Source organism: Chionomys nivalis, chromosome 5 (assembly GCF_950005125.1).
Source record: "Chionomys nivalis chromosome 5, mChiNiv1.1, whole genome shotgun sequence".
NCBI classification, from domain to species: domain Eukaryota; kingdom Metazoa; phylum Chordata; class Mammalia; order Rodentia; family Cricetidae; genus Chionomys; species Chionomys nivalis.
The window spans coordinates 84,499,519-84,517,247 of record NC_080090.1 but is presented as its reverse complement, the minus strand read 5'-3'; the positions used below and the strand labels follow the sequence as shown (position 1 = coordinate 84,517,247).

General features: G+C 39.7%; 1 protein-coding gene across 2 annotated transcripts in view; it reads left to right on the top strand.

The window, feature by feature from the left end:
- The window catches only part of Kdm5b (lysine demethylase 5B), a 70,414-nt gene that overhangs the window by 9,119 nt on the left and 43,566 nt on the right, over window positions 1-17,729 (top strand). For both annotated transcript variants that reach the window (XM_057769451.1, XM_057769452.1), the window contains exons 2-4: window positions 13,336-13,413; window positions 16,664-16,786; window positions 17,393-17,563. In XM_057769451.1, coding sequence (XP_057625434.1) covers window positions 13,336-13,413; window positions 16,664-16,786; window positions 17,393-17,563 — 372 coding nt within the window. The remainder of the gene's footprint in view (window positions 1-13,335; window positions 13,414-16,663; window positions 16,787-17,392; window positions 17,564-17,729) is intronic.

The window sequence follows — 17,729 nt, the reverse complement described above, 5'->3', positions numbered from 1 at the left end:
AGATTTATGGGTCTCATTCTGGTAAAGATCCTAGTACCCATGTCAGGCAGCGCATAACTGCCTGTAATGCCAGCTCTAGGGTTCCCACTTTTCTGACTTCCAAGGGCACCTGAAGTCACATGTATAGACCCACATACACATAGTTAAAAATAATAAAAACCTTTTTAAATAATAAAAATCTTTTTTGATTTTTTTTTTGTTTTGTTTTGTTTTGTTTTTTGAGACAGGGTTTCTCTGTAGCTTTGGTGCCTGTCCTGGAACTAGCTCTTTTTTTTTTTTTTTTTTTTTTAAAGATTTATTTATTGTATTATAGTATTCTGTCCACATGCATGCCTGCAGGCCAGAAGAGGGCACCAGATCTTATTACAGATGGTTGTAAGCCATCATGTGGTTGCTGGGAATTGAACTCAGAACCTTTAGATGAGCAGGCAGTGCTCTTAACCACTGAGCCATCTCTCCAGCCCCTGGAACTAGCTCTTGTAGACCAGGCTGGCCTTGAACTCCCAGAGATCCACCTACCTCTGCCTCCCAAGTGCTGGGATTAAAGGCGTGCGCCACCACCGCCCGGCTTTGATTTTTTTTGAGACAGGGTTTCTCCGTAGCTTTTGGTTCCTGTCCTGGAACTAGCTCTTGTAGACCAGGCTGGCCTCGAACTCACAGAGATCCGCCTGCCTCTGCCTCCCGAGTGCTGGGATTAAAGGCGTGCGCCACCACTGCCCGGCTTTAAATAATAAAAATCTTAAAAGTCCTTGGAATTATGTAATTTCTTACAATACTTCTTAGGTGGACTTATGTAGTCTATACTTTTACTATGACTTTACTGCCTTGCTTTTGTGTATATGTGTGTTTTAGTCTTAAATCAAGCAATTTAATAATAATTCTTTCTAGATGTAGATAAATGCTTTCTAGGCTGGAGGGATGGCTCTTGAAACCCAGAAACCATGTACAAATTCTTCCTGTATGTAGTAGCCCATTCTGGTAATACCACTGCTGGGAAGGCACAGAAGACAGGGGCATACTTGGAGCTCACTGGCCTGTCAGTCTGGTTGTAGGTCAACTAGAGACTCTTGTTTCAAAGGAGGTGAATGTTATCCAAGATTGTCCTCCCTGACCTTCTCATACTCCTCATACACACATACGCACCTGCACACACATGCACATATACTCCCTGGGGCAGTGTTAAGAGCACTGACTGCTCTTCCAGAAGACCAGGGTTCTATTCCCAGCACCCACATGGCGGCTCAAAACTGTTTGTAAGTCCAATTCCAGGGTACCCAACACCTTCACATATACATACATAGGCAAAATACCAATGTACATAAAATAAAAATAAATAAAAAGACACTTCCCAAAGATTTATATTAATGTATTATTTTGTGTGTGAGCATGATCATCATTTTTCATTTTTAGGGTCCTGGATGACCTTGAACTAGTGGAGGGTGACTTGGAACTCTTGATTCTCCTTCTGCCAATGCACAGGTGTTAGAACACTAAGCACAGCTAAACTCTTCTATTTAATAAAACCTAAAAAAGAAGGTAGATATTTCAGTTCCATCTCTCCACCCCACGTGTATGTGCTTGTGTGTGTGTGTTCCTGTGTATAGTGTACATGTGATAGAGCAATTTTTGGGAATTGGATCTCCTTCCATCTGTGTGTCAATGTAAGGCTTGTAATGTATAGAGCATATTCCATTGATAACAAGCACCCATTTAAATGATAGCCAGTTTATCTGGCTGTAATTTTTTTTATATTTTAGGGTAATAAAAGTTATTTTGGAATGTAAAAATGCAAAATAAGGACAGCAATCAGTAATGCAAGTACAGTATTGCGCAGTGAGGTTTAAAGTATTGTGGGGTGAAGGTAAAGGCCCACGTACCATCTTAAATTGGGCACACTTATCACATCCTTTTCATAGGGAAACTGTATATTACATGCCTATAATCCTACACTTGGGAGGCTGGGTCAGAAGGATGGTAAGCTCCAGTCCCTAGAAACTTTATCTCAGAAAAGAGAACAAAAAACTGTAAACATCAAGAGAACTAACCTTGAAGCAAGGTCAGTGAGTTCTTTGGTATATTCATGCTGCTATAACAAAATATTTGATAAGGATAATTTATAACTAGTAATACAAATTGAGGCTGGCAAGTGTAGATTAGACTCTCTTGTAGGTGTCATGTTTGTCTTATAAGTCTCTGTACTCACGTGTACTTACATGCTGTGTACTCCTTTTGAAGAGTAATAAAATGAGACCCTAGGCTAGTCCATAAGCTAGCTTTCTTTCTTTCTTTCTTTCTTTCTTTCTTTCTTTCTTTCTTTCTTTCTTTCTTTCTTTCTTTCCTTTTTTTTGAGACAGGGTTTCTAATCCCACAAACAGGCTCTGACATCATGATTTAACCCGCTCTCAAAGACCCCACCTCGTTTGTTTTTTCCACAGTGTTTCTCTTTGTAATAGCCTTAACTGTCCTGGAAGTAGCTCTGTAGATCAGGCTGGCCTCCAACTCAGAGAGATCCACCTGCCTCTACATCCCAAGTACTGGTATTAAAGGTGTGCGCCACCAAGGCCCTGCTAAGGCCCCACCTTTTACTATAATTACCTTGGTTATTAAGTTTCAATATATAAATGTCTAGAGGGGCACAGACATTGAAACTCTAGCCATCAGAATTGTACTGAAGGTTTGTATTATAGCTCTGTTGACAAAGTGCTTATCTAGGCCATTGGTTTGATCCTTAGCATAGTTTAAGCCATGGTGGTTCAGACCTGTAATCCTAGCATTCTGTCAGAATAATTAGAAGTTTGAGGCTAACTTTTGTGCTAGGACCCTACCTCAAACAACAACAAAAAGTGTGATGTGTTGAGTAGACAGACAGTTTGCCTTGTGTAAATGTTACGATAACTAGTGGGGCTCGCTGAGATTTCCTAGCCCCTATCAGTTCAGTGCTGTTTGGGATCATAATGTTTATCTAAAATAATTGTTTCCATTCTTTTTTTTTTGGATTTTTCGAGATGGGGTTTCTCCGTAGCTTTTTGGTTCCTGTCCTGGAACTAGCTCTTGTAGACCAGGCTGGTCTCGAACTCACAGAGATCCGCCTGCCTCTGCCTCCCGAGTGCTGGGATTAAAGGCGTGCGCCACCATCGCCCGGCTAATTGTTTCCATTCTTAATGTTAGTATTACAGTTAACGTATCTAAATTGTAACAGAGGTAAATATTTATTGGTCAATGTATTGTATCTAGTGAAATATGGTTTAATGTTTATTCTTTTCAACTACAGTTTGAATGTATCATTAGTCTGTATCCTGTGGAAGAGAGTACAGCAACTGTCTTTTTTTTAAAATGATTAATTTTATTTCATGAGCATTGGTATTTGCTTGCATGCATGTCTGTGAGTGTGTCAGGATTCCCTGGAACTGGAGGTACAGACAATTGTAAGATGCTGTGTCAGGCTGGGAGTCCTCTGGAAGAGCAGCCAGTGCTCTTAACCATTGAGCCATCTCTCAAGCCCCAAATGCCTCTATTTTTAATTAATTAATCAGTTTTTGTTATTTCTTTATTTTTTGTTTTTCGAGGCAGGATTTCTCTGTAGCTTTGGAGCCTGTAGTGGAAATAGCTCTTATAGACTAGGCTGACCATGAACTCACAGTGATCCTCTTGCCTCTCCTCCCTCCCGAGTTCTGGGATTAAAGGTGTGTGCCACCAACGCCCGGCGTGTTTTTTATTTTGTTTTATATTATTTTGGTTGTTTGAGACAGAGTTTCGCTGTAGCTTGGAAGCCTCTTCTGGATCTAGCTCTTATAGACCAGGCTGGCCTCAAGCTCACAGAGATCCTGCCTGTCTTTGTCTCCCAAGTGCTGGGATTAAAGGTTTGTGCCACCACTGTCCGGCTGTGTTTTTTATTTTATGTTTTATTTATTTATGTTTTTTATATCCACATAGTAAGAAAAGCCTCACTATATAGCCTTTGCTGGCCTGGAACTCCCTATTCAAACCAGTCTGACCTTGAGCTCGTAGCCCTATCTTGCTTCTAGTGCTGGGATTAAAGACATTATTATTATTATTATTATTTTTTTTTTTTTTTTTTTTTTTTTTTTTTTACTTCATAGCCCAGGCTGGTCAGGTACTCATTTTGTGATTGCAGATTGACTTTGGACTTATTTGAACTGGCAATCTTCCTCTCTCGTCCTCCTGAGCCACCATACCTGGTTTATTATTTTTTAATTAATTAATTTTTTTTTTACAATCTTATATATTGTGTATATGTGTGATGCATGTATGTAGACACACATGACACTGCACTTATGTTAAGGTCAGAGAATCACTTGGAGTCTGTTTTCTCTTTCCACCTTTACATGGGTTCTAGGAATTGAACTCATGTCATCATCACTTGCAAAATAGGGTTTGAGCACTCAGGTTATAACTTACAAAGTAAATGCTTTATCTACTGAGCCATTTTGCTAACCCCTGGTTTATTATATTAAGAATGATTCATTTTGCTGTGCAGTAGTGGCACAAACCTTTAATCCCAGCACTTGGGAGGCAGAGGCAGGAGGATTGGTCTCAGTGAGTTCGAGGCCAGCCTGGTCTACAAAGTGCGTTATTTCTTTTTATTTTATATGCATTGATATTTTGCCTGCTTGTGTGTCTGTCTGTCTGTGTGAAGTGTTATAGACAGTGTTGAGCTGCCGTGTGGATGCTGGGAATTGAGCCTGGGTCCTCTGGAAGAACAGCTAGTCCTCTTACCTGCTGAACCATCCTTCAGCCTCCAGTTTATTTATTTTGGTTTTTCAAGATAGGGTTACCTCGTGTAGCTCTAGCTGTCCTAGAACATTCTCTGTAGGCCAGGCTGGCCTTGAACTCACAGAGATGCACTTTCAGCCTTCCAAGTACTGGCATTAAAGGAGTTAATGTAGCTTTATTTTACAATGGTTACAATGCTCAGCTTTGTTTGGAATAATTTAAAAACATTTTGTAAAATTCTATGTATGTTTGCATGTATGTGTCTGCACATGCCACAGCATGCATACAAGTGATAAGGATTGAAATTGGGGTCTTGCACATGTTAAGTAGATAAGTATTGTGCACTGAACTCTACCTTCAGCCCGGTTGAAGCATACATGTTAGTTCTAATGATCTCCTGAAACAAAGACATAGTTGCAAGGGGGGTATAACAAGGTAGTCATAACAACAGGTAGTCATGGGTGGTCATATAACCTTTTGAAACAAAGGTAGGGTTGCAAGATGGTTATAAATAACTGTTTGAAAGAAAGTCATTATTGCCATTCCTGGAACAGGCAACATAGAAGCATTTGTAGTTAAGGTGTGAGTGAAATATAACAATCTTGAAAAACAAAGGTTTCATTATAGACAGGAATGAGCCTAGTTTATTTTTACTGTGAAATGATTTTTAAGCCTAAAATAGAGGTGGATTGGTTCTACAGAGAACAGCAATCAAGAGTAAGTTACTTCCACCTTGTTGATATGGACCTGGGAAGATGGGACAGTTCCCCTGTCTCTACTACCTCTCTTGCCCCTGTGGGGTACTGGGATCACAAATGTGCACTACTTCATTCAGTTCTTGCTGGTGTGTGCCACTACAATTGACTGGAATTTTTTTTTTATTCAACTTTTTTTTTTTTTTTCGAGGCAGGGTTTCTCTGTAGCTTTGGAGCCTGTCCTCGAACTAACTCTTGTAGACCAGGCTGGCCTCGAACTCAACAGAGATCTGCCTGTCTCTGCCTCCCGAGTGCTGGGATTAAGGTGTGCGCCACCACTGCCCAGGCCTAGTAATTCTTCATGTATCTTTTTTTTTCCCTTTTTGGTATATAAAGAATGTGTGTGGAGGGCACATTGTATATGTATCGTAGGGGTAGGGTGTCTTCCTCTATTGCTCTCTGCCCTGTGACATTGGACATGGTCTTTGACTGAACTGGAAGAGCTGGTCTTTTCAGTTAGGCTGGCTCACCTGGAAGGAAGGAAGCTCCAGTGATCTGCCAGTTTTCACCCTGAATAATGTCATGCCTGGGAAGTCAAACTTAGGTCTTTATGTTTGCAGAGCAAGCTTTCTGACCCATTGAGCCATCTTTTTGCCTCTTCATCTATCTTTCGCTTGTATTGCCTTCTAGGCCAGCCAGGGATACTCAGTGAGACTCAAGAGACAAGACAACTAAATGTGATATTATATACTGAATGGAATATTGGAACAAAAGGATGAAAATGGCTGGGAATATAGCTCTGTGGTACAACTTTGCTGCTTCACACATCTTAAGGCCCAGGGCTTGTTACACAGTGCTTCTATTTTATTAAAAATATATGGGGTGCCGGGCGATGGTGGTGCACGCCTTTAATCCTAGCACTTGGGAGGCAGAGGCAGGTGGATCTCGGTGAGTTCGAGACCAGCCTGGTCTACAGAGCTAGTTCCAGGACAGGCTCCAAAGCCACAGAGAAACCCTGTCTCAAAACCAAAACCAAAAAAAAAAAAAAAACCAAAATATATATGTGTGTGTGTGTGTGTGTGTGTGTGTATATATATATATGGTGGGTGCTCAAGAGATGGTTTAGCTTTTAAGAGGATCTGGGTTTAACTCCCAGCGTCCATATGGCAGCTCATAACTGTCTGTAACTCCAAATCCAGGGTACCTTGATACCCTCTTTTGAACTGATGGGCACTGCAGTCATGTGGTGCAAAAACATACATGTAGAAAGAATAACCGTATACATACAATTAAATGAATACATTAAAAAAAAAAAGAAATACAGCTGGGTGGTGGTGGCGCACGCCTTTAATCCCAGCACTCGGGAGGCAGAGGCAGGCAGATCTTTGTGAGTTCGAAGCCAGCCTGGTCTACAAGAGCTAGTTCCAGGACATGCTCCAAAGCCACAAAGAAACCCTGTCTCGAAAAAACAAAGCAAAACAAAACAAACACAAAAACAATAACAACAAAAAAAACAAAGGAGCCCCTTGGACAGTAGTCACCATCAGAACACTGTGTATGTTCATTGGATCCCCCTGGAGCTGGAGTTACAAGTAGTTGTGAGCCACCTGATGTGGGTGCTGGGAATTAACTCAGGTCCTCTGTAAGAGCAGAAGATGACCTTCTTTGATGGCCATCTCTCTAGCTATTTGTTTTACCGTTATTTATTTACTGTGTGTATATGTGTATGTGGGTTGATTGAGTATGTGCCATGCCAGGTGTGGAGGTCAAAGGACCATTTTCCAGAGTTGCTTCCCTCCTTCCACTGTGTGGGTTCTGGGATTGGATTTAAATCTGGCAGACTTGGTGCTGCATTCTTTTCCTACTGAGACATCTCACTGACCATCCACCTGCTTTATAATTAAAAACACCTAAATTGTTACATGTATATACTTCTTAAATCTTTATCAAGGTGGTAATTCTTGTCACCCTCAACTTGAAATGATTGCTAACTTAGATTAAAATACTCTCTAGGATAGATTTCTTTGGATTCTAAAAATTTTGGCGCTGAAGTTTTAGGCTAATCTTATAAACCTATAAGACTATGGACTTAGGAATCTGTTCTTCTGCCATCATTGGAATGCAATCCTATGATGATAATAAATAAAGAGAAAAATAAAACTTCTCCCTTAGTTCTGATGACCAAGTTTCACAGATTATATATAATTAGGAAAATGCTTTGATTCTTAGTAAATGATACTCTTTGTGAATAGGCTCAGTTTTGGAGTTTTTATTTAAATTTTCTTCATATATTTCGATTACATTCTTTCCCTTCCCTGACTTTTCCCAGATCCTCTCCTCCCTACCCATCCATTTTAATGTTTCTCTTTCTCAGAAATACAATTGAAAAGTCAAAGCTGCCCTCCCCACCCCAAAAAAAAAATCCCAGTAAGATGCTTGGGTGGTGGCAGTCCACACCCTTAATCCCAGCACTTCGGAGGCAGAGGCAGGCGGATCAAGACCAGCCTGATCTACAAAGCAAGTTCCAGGACAACCAGAGAAACCCTGTCTCAAAAAAAGAAACTGTCTCAAAAATCTAACCAAACCAGCCAAACAAACAAACAAAAATCTCAGTAAGGACAAGAGGCAAAACAAAAAACCAAAATTGAACACACATCACCTCCCCCCCCCCCCAATACCCACACAAAAATGTCTGGTTTCTGTTGCCTCTTCTCCTGGGCATGGAGCATGCCTTGGAGTGTGGTTGATAAACCCAGTGATACTAAATTGAAGAAAACTGATTTCTCCCTTTCCCAGCAGTTAGGGGGTCAGACTTTGGTCCACTCCCCTCCCTGTTAGTGATGAAATTTTGTCTGGTTTGAACTGGTACAGGTCTTGTGAGCTTCATGTGTATCAGCCATGTTGTGTTTGGTAGGTGTTTCCTTGGAGAAACCTACTGCTGTGCTTCTTAGAACCATTCTTCCTCTTCTTCCCTCATTCAGAGATCCCTTGTAGGGCGGGGACTTCATAATCACATCCCGTTTAGGACTTAGATGAGTGCTCCAAACTTTCACACTCTGCACATTGTCCAGTTGTGGGTCTCAGAGTTAATTACTCTACAGCAAGAAGCTTCTCTCCGAGTTGAGCTGATACAGTGATGGCCTGAGTCCCAGCCTGGTGTGGCTGCTGTGGGTTCCTAGTGAAGACTGTTCTATGGGTCTAGCAGGAGATGTGTTAAAAGGAAAGAAGTAGGGGAACCCTGGGTCTGCACCAGGAGGACAAGTTCCTAGAGGATGGAGGCGGACTGAGAGGAAGTCCTCCTCAAGAATTAGTTTTTCCCCTGGTGCCGCACGCCTTTAATCCCAGCATTTGGGAGGCAGAGGCAGGCAGATCTCAGTGAGTTTGAGGCCAGCTTGATCTGCAAAGTGAGTTCCAGGATGGCAAGGACTGTTACAGAGAGAAACCTGTCTCAAAAAACCAAACCAAACCAAACCAAAACAAAAACCAACTCATTTTACAGTGAGTTTTAATTGGTTTGACTGCAGGAAGTGAAAAAAACTTGTGGAGCTTCTGTTGAGTATACTTTCTCATTTTGGAAATTATCATACTTCATGCACTTAACAAACTATAAATTAGAAGCATTTAAGGGATATTCTGATGTGGATGCTAATAAATTGTTCTACTAAGAATTCTTATGGCATTTAAGGAGAATCTTAGGCATTCTTGGAAAGTTCTCTCACATGGGTTAACTTTTGATTTTTAACAGTTTCAGTCGAGTGTACCTAATGGTTGTTTCTGAGTTGATGCTGAGACGAGGAAGATGTTCACTGGTTTCTCAGTCCTCTCTGCGGGGTTTAGTCCCCAGGGTCGTCTTTGTAATCACCTTCCCATGGAGCATGTTTTGCTGCTAAGAAAACAACTCAGCCTTCTAATGATACAGTGCTTGTCATTTTTGTTTTGAAAGTTAATTTTTAAAAAGTTTTAAAAGCAGAGGAAATTAAATCTCAGAAGGAAATTTATACAGGACTGCTTTGTAGTCTGATTTTTTTACTCTGTTTTTTTGAGATAGAGTAGTATTTTGTATCCCTGCTGGGTCTGTTACTCACTATATGCAGTCTAGGCTGGTCGTAAACTCACAAGCAATCCTCTTGCCTCAGCCTCACAAATGCTGGGTTACAGATGTTGAACCATACATACCATACCTGGTTTCCTATAACTCAATTCTAGGGACCCACATGGTGGAAGAACTGATTCCCTAAAATTGTCTTCTGATACATACACACCCTGATCAGTTTCTTCCTTTCTACCCCCCTCTTTCTTTCCTTCCTTTTAAAAAGTTAACCTTACTGGGGTTGAACCTAGAGTCTCAGGTTTGCCAGGCAGATGTATACCACTGAGCCATAACACCCAGCCCTGGTTCCTTTCTGAAAGCCGTTAGCCTTTGTAAAGTATAAGAGCAAAGCTCTGGACTAGCTTTCCTCTTACTTAGGCCACACGACATTAAGAAGCAGTGTGGTTTCTTTCCTGTGACATCTTGTTCTGTATAAATTTAACATAATTTTTTCAGATTGATCTAAACATAAACTTCGATTTTTGGCCATTCTGTGAAGTATTTTCTCTGTTTTCTTCTTTTTCTCTCTCAGGCAGGTTTAGAATTTCTTGCCTTCTTAACTTCAGCCTTCTAACAGTTGGCATTACAGGTGTACTGGCACACCTGATTATAGAATACTTTGTGTTTGTGACATAATTCATGCCAGGGTGGCTTGAACATAGCCAAAGATGACCTAGAACTTCTTATCCTCTTGTTTGTGCTTCCCAAGTTCTGGGATTACAGGTGTGCATCACCATGCCTGCTTTATTTTTGCAGTGTATGCATGGGCTTGCTTGTGCTGTGTGCTCTGCTTGTGAGGGCTTCTCAGACAAGTTGGCATTGGGATGACTTATAGGATTTGCTTGTTCCCACCTCTCATCACTGGCGTTACAAGTGTGGGTCACTGTGCCCAACTTTTACCTGGGTTCTGTGGATCCTCACATTTGCACAGTGGGCACTGTAACCACCAGAACTACTTCCCACAGCCCAAGCCCAGTTTTTATGTCATGCTGGGGATCAAACCCATGTGTGTGTGTATATATGTACACATATATACAGATATCACATATATGGTAGGTCTTGTGATGGTTGGTCTTGTCAACCTGATGACATCTAGAATAATCTGTGAGACAGGGCTCTAGGCATGGGGTGGCTCTAGACACGGGGTGGGGGTCGTCTTAGATTAATTAACTGTGGGCAGGGCCATTCCCTGAAGGGCATCTTGGACTCTCTAAGATGAAGAAAGTGAGCTGAGTACTAGAACGCATGCATTGATTGATTCATTGCTTTCTGCTTGCTGATTGATGTGGTGCAACAGATGCTTTGGGCTCCTGCAGTGAAGGACTGGACTCTTGAATTGTGAGCCAGGATGAACCCTCTGCATGTGGAGACCTGAAAAGGGCATTCCCTCTCTGACTTGGAGTTGTGGATGTGCAGGGATTCTCAGTTTGTTATGTTGGCGAGGGATCTAAACTTTCCTCCGTGTGATTATGCTGCACGTGTTCCTAACTGCTGAGTCAACTCTTTAGCTTTTGTTAGAGGATTTTATCACACCACCAGAAAGATAGACTAGACAGGAGCAAGCATGCTACAAGCTGAGCCACATCCCCAGCTTTAATACAGTTCTGAGTATGAAATTGGATTAAAGGCTATGAATTAATATTTTCATAATCTGAAATAATATACTATTTAAAATATTTGGGTTTATATTTAAACCAGGTAAGGTTCTCTTGTCAATAAAGTCTGTCTTAACATTTGTCTTTATTTGCCATGTTAAAATATGTAATAGAAAACTTGTCATTATAACCATCAAGTGTATGAGTATAAATTTAGTGCTGAATACAGTGCTGTGCATCCATAATCACCATGTCGTTAGATCTTTCATTATCCCAAACTGAAGTCAGTAAAACAACAGTTTTTTTCTCAGCTTACCCTTATTGCAGATATTTAAGTTGTTTTCCAGTTTCTACCATATTTAGGTACCAATTTATTCATAATTTGGATTGTTTTGTTTTGTTTTTTGAGAGAGTTTCTCTGTAGTCCTGGCTGTCCTTGGAACTCACAGAGATCCACCTGCCTCTGCCTCCCAAGTGCTGGTATTAACATAACTTTAATGGTGCTAAATTCAGCACCTTCCCCATGTTAGGCAAACATTCTGCCACTGAGCCACATTCTCCTTCCCTTTTATTTTTACACTGTTAGGAACTAAGCAATTTTCTTACCTGTTATTTCCTCGTTATAGCAATTCCTCAGTGGTAGGAAAATCCTCTAAAGAATAGATAACCTATGTGAGTAGACATTAAGAATATCTTTAAAAAAATTGGTTTAAATATCTGTTCTCCTTTTTTTCTACTGAAGAACTGATCCTGATATAATTTCTTTTTTTTGTATGTCTTTATTTTATTATGTATAAAACAGCACATACCCAACAATCAAAGAAAATTTCAAGTAGTACAAATATTACAATTTTAAAAATAAATATCACAATGTGATAAGATAATTTGGTATTTTTTTTTTCCATTTGGAGGTACTTAACAAGAATCAGGATATCTGTAGTTTAGATGGGGATTGAGGCTTTTTTCTTTTTTTGGTATAAAATAATATATAATTTTTATTTGTATATATTTATTTTTTATTCATTTTACATACAATGACACACAAATTCTTTTTTTTAAAACATAAGACTATCCTTGTAGCCTAGGGCTTGAATTTACTATATAGATATAGATATAGCTGGGGGTGACCTTGAACTTCTGATTCTCTTTGCATCCCTCTGAATGCAAAGATTACAGGGGTACTAGGGGTCAAACCCAGGGGTTCAGGCATGCGATCAAATGAACTACATTCTTCCCTTAAGTGTGTGTGTGTGCCTGTGTGTGCTTATGCCCATGAAAGGCAGGTATGGAGGCCAGAAGTCAGCTCTAGGTATCTTGTATTACTTACTTTTTTTTTTTTTTTTTTTTAAAAAAAAAACAGCTATTTAGTATATTTGGGTGTGGTTGCATGTGTGGAAGTCTGTTCTCTTATACCACGTGATATACAAAGACAAGATTTGGTTCTCAGACTTGATACTAAGCAATTTTACCACTGAGCATCTCGCCAGTCCCTCTGCCATCATTTTTGAGATGGTCTCCTTCTGACCCTGAAGCTCATCAGTTGCACTAGTTGGCCACTAAACTCAGTTGCCTTTGTTTGCTATCCAGCTGTGGGTTTACAGGTACATGCCTGTCTTTTTTCTCAGGGTCTCAACGCAGCTCCTCATGTCCACTAAGGCAACTCTTCAGCCCGCTCTTCTCCCTTCTTCTCTCCCTCCTTACTAGAGACAGATTAGATTGAATATGTAAAAATTATAGATAATTTGATATTATGTTGTGTTTGTGTGTGTGTGTGTGTGTGTGTTAGTTTTTTGAGACAGGGTTTCTCTGGAGCTTTGGAGCCTGCCCTGGCACTCGCTCTGTAGATCAGGCTGGCTTCGAACTCAACAAAGATCTGCCTGCCCCTGGCTCCTGAGTGCTGGGATTAAAGGTGTGCGCCACCACCCAGTCTGATATTATATTGTTTTATAGAGTCAAAGTATTTTTTTGCCTAAATCAGCAACTTTTTAACAGAGGTGGGCTCAGGGCTAGGTCAGGATAGAGGGAGGTGTCTGCCAGGTACTAATATTTGGAGGAAGAGGGTGTATTACATACTCTGAATTTTCTGCTGGAAAACAGGTTGAAAAACTACCTCACTGTTACTTTTTGTTTAACTGATAAGAGATAGTTTATATAACCTTGATTTTAATTTTAAAATAATTTAAGTGTACTTAAATCTAATTTAGCTTTTGCTTTGTCCTAGGATTGGCAGCCACCATTTGCTTGTGACGTTGATAAACTTCATTTTACGCCACGTATCCAGAGGCTAAATGAACTGGAGGTAATGTTCTGTTTATCTGTGTTGCAGAGGAGTACTCTTTGAAGATCACTCTGTCACTTGTGTTACAGTCTTAGTGAAATGAAAGCATGGCCAGTAATTGATACTCAGTTAGGCCATTGTGGCAAACCAAATTTCATTAAAGATACTAATTTTTGTCAATTTTCTTTTTGTCTATTAATACATATGAGTTATTTTTATTAGATAATGATCATTGGAATTTTAAAGTTTATTTTGAAAATAATTTACTTTTGAGAATAGTGATAATTTACTTTGAGAAGAATGCAGTAGGAAAGGTTTTTTTAATCCCTAATTTTCTTTTATGTATGAAACTTACATGTTTTAAAAAAATTTGAAAAGTTTTTATTTATGTGCATTGGTGTTTTGCATGCATGTCTGTCTGCATGAGGATGTTGAGTACTCTGGAACTGGAGTTAACAGATTGTTGTGTGTGCTAGGAATTGAACATGGTCTTCTGGAGGAGTATCCAGTGCTCTTAACTACTGAGCCATCTCTCCATCCCTAGATTTAATTTATATTTTATTTTTGTTGTTTTGAGACAGGGTTTCTGTGTGTGACGGTCCTGCTGTCGTAAATTCACTTTAGACCAGGCTGGCCTCAAACTCAAGAGATCCCTCATCCCCTGCCTTTTGAGTGCTGGAATAAAGGCATGCACTTCCACCGGCTAAATAGATAAAAGTTTCAAAATTTTTATTTCATGTGTATGGCTGTTTTGCCTGCATGTATGTCTGAACTGTGTGCATGTCTGGTGCCCTTGGAAATCAGAAGAGGATATCAGATAACCTGGGACTGAAGTTACTGATAATTGTGAACAGCCAGTATTCTTAAGCCAGACTTAGATTTAGTAACACACTTTCCCCAAAGAAAAGTGTGGCATTGTCAGTTATTTAGAGAGCAGATAAAGTTGTTTTTGTTTCTTTACTAAACTACAGATTTTTTTTTTTAATGTATTGATGTTTTGCCTGCATGTATATGTGTGTGAGGATGTTAGATCTCCTGGAACTGGAGTTACAGATAGCTGTGAGCTGCCATGTAGGTGCTGGGAATTGAACCCAGGTCCTCTGGAAGAGCAGCCAGTGCTCTTACTAACTTCTGAGCCATCTCTCCAGCCCTACAGAAAGTTTTAAAATACAAGATAGAAGGGCTAAATGACTGAGTAGTTAAGAGCATTTCTTGTTCTTGTAGTGAACCCTGGTTCATTTCCTAGCACTCATGTGGTGGTTCACAACCAATCATCACTCTAGTTCCAGAGGAACTAGATACTTTTTGATACTTCCTTCTGGTCTGCAGCTATTTAGTATGCATGCTGTACATTTACATACATGCAAAAAACCTCATTCATACACAGAACCATTAAAAAGGTAGTACAACATAGAAAATACTGGGTTTTGATAACAAAATCTGATTATATTAGTATTTTACAAGTCTTTAAAAGTTTGTTTAATTTGAAAAAGGGTCTTGATATGTAGCCCACGCTGGCCTGAAATTTACTTTGTTTCCTAGTCCAGCTTCTGAATTATAAAGCTGTCTTCCTGCCTTCCTTCCCCTCTGGTTTTATGTGATGCTAGAGATTAAATCCAGGGAGTCATGCATGCTTGAGAAGTGCTCTACCAATTGAGCTTCATTTCTGTCCATGAAGCGTTTTAGCCTATTTTCAAAAATTTGTAGTTGAACAAAGGTGGGTAGGTATGATCCAGGTGTGGTGCCTCCCTTTAATCCCAGTGCTCAGGAGGTGGAGGCAGGCAAATAACTAGTTCAAGGTTGGGTCTGATCTACATAGTGTGAGTTCAGTGCTAAATGTGACTATATAGTGAGTCCCTAACCTGGAAAAGAAAAGAGAAAAGAAGAAAAAAGAAGAGTAGTAGGTATGTAATAACGTGTAGCTTTGGATTACTGTTGGGAATTGCCTGAACACGGGTAAAACTCCCAAACTGTCCCCCTTGTGTTTTATGCTAAGGTTAACAAAACCTGATTAGAAATGATTTCATAAGTAATGTTTATCGTTTTCCTGTGATCTTTAAATTATCAAATAAGGCTTGTAGGCAGACTTTTCTTTCTCGCCTGCCAGTTCCCAAATAATCAACACGGAGACTCAATATTAATTATATTAATAAGCCAAGAGCTCAGCCTTATTCTAGCTAACTCTTACAACTTAAATGAACCCATTTATATTAATCTATATTCTGCCATGTGGCATTGCCCTGCTATCATCCTGCACCTCCTGTTTCTTCATGTCTGGCCAACAACTCCTGACTCCACCCCTCTTTCCAGTCCTTAGCCTGGTTTTGTCCTCTTAACCTTATCCAGTCCAGCTTTGGGCCAGTCAACTTCTTTATTAAACCAATTCCCCTTAGTTTACACAGTGTACAGGAGTATTAATTAAGGTAAATATAGAAAGGCCAGAGTAGTTGGGGATGGTGACACACACCTTTAATATCAGCATTGGGAGGCAGAGACAGGATGATCTCGAGTTTCAGGGCAGCTAGGACTTTACAGAGAAACCCTGCCCTGAAAAGCAGACTAACAATAAAATTAGAATAAGCCATTGATGATTTTTTTTTTTACAAATAACATTAAATCGTGTAGTTTTTCTTAGTTGAAACATCATTCAGAGCAACTATATTTTATATACTTTGCCTATTTCTCTGTTGTATGCAGAAACTATATTGACTGAGAATCTAAATATAGAAATCATAAGCAGTGTATGTAACAGTGATATTTTTCCTTAGACATAGACAGCACCTCACCTATTTTTAAATACAACTTAGACAAGCAAACACTCTTGTTCTTAATAATTTAATAATAAATAAAAATTAGTTTTGTATTTAAATAGTCTTTTTTTTAATATTTATTTATTATGTATACAATATTCTGTCTGCGTGTATGCCTTCAGGCCAGAAGAGGGCACCAGACCCCATTACAGATGGTTGTGAGCCACCATGTGGTTGCTGGGAATTGAACTCAGGACCTTTGGAAGAGCAGGCAATGCTCTTAACCTCTGAGCCATCTCTCCAGCCCTTAAATAGTCTTAAGAGTGAAAAAAGCATAAGGCTATAGGCAGGAGCTTTAAAATGATACCAAGTACATCAGAATATATACATGCCAGTAGTGTAAGCCACTGGGGGACGAAAATGGTAAGATTGTTTATACCTGTGATTAAGCTCAGCCTTGTGCCATGGGAAAACAAAAATAGGTTGAGATTAAAAATGCCTCTTTTTTTGGGGACATTTAGGCCCAAACACGTGTAAAATTGAATTTCCTGGACCAGATTGCAAAGTATTGGGAACTACAGGGAAGTACTCTGAAGATTCCACATGTGGAGAGGAAGATCTTAGACCTGTTCCAGCTTAATAAGGCAAGTGCGGGGCAACTGTCTTATGCAGTTTTTTTTTTTTTTTCTTTTTTTTACGTTAAGGATCACAACTCTATCTGTCTAGTCTATAAGCCTTATTTCTTTTGAAATGCCTCAATGCTGCAAAGAGTCCTTCCCATTTCTGTTGAGATAAGTGGAACCTAAGGCTCAAGGGAATTGAGAAGACTTCAGCTAAAACAGCTGGGCCGTAATTCAGTTCTAGGTCCCACTTCTTTGTACCAGAATGATGGCATGTTTGCTGTCTGTTCTTTAAATGCAGATTTTAAAGGTAAGAAAGGAGGATCAAGTACTGGGACAGGGGCCTTATTCTTCTGTGGGGAAGCAAGAAGTAGTTTGAGAGTGGTGAAGTGTCTGTGAACCACACTGTCAAGAGCTGTTCACATTGTAGTTGAAAATTAATGCCTGGTAGTTTTTCTTTTCTTCTTTTGACCTAGGAAGTGAAAAACATCCAAACAAAAAGCATATCAACAAGAAAAATTATAACTGGGAATTTTGTTCTTAGAATCATACCTAGGTGTAGGGGATTAGAAGTAATTTTCTTTTAACATTTATTTATTCTTTTTTTATTCTTTTTTTTGCTGTTAATAGTTAGTCGCAGAAGAAGGTGGGTTTGCAGTTGTTTGCAAGGATAGAAAATGGACCAAAATTGCCACCAAGATGGGTTTTGCTCCTGGTAAAGCTGTGGGTTCACACATCAGGGGGCATTATGAGCGAATCCTCCATCCGTACAACTTATTCCTGTCTGGAGACAGTTTGAGGGTGAGTGTTGGAGCCAGCCTTGGCCTTTTTTATTTAACTGCTTATTTGTTTGGTACATTTTCTTTGTGGGCAGTGAGACAATCTTAATCATGTTGAGAAAACATTGCTGAATTGATTGATTGATTGATTGAAAAATTCCAGTACTTTGGTTTAGGGAGCAACTTAA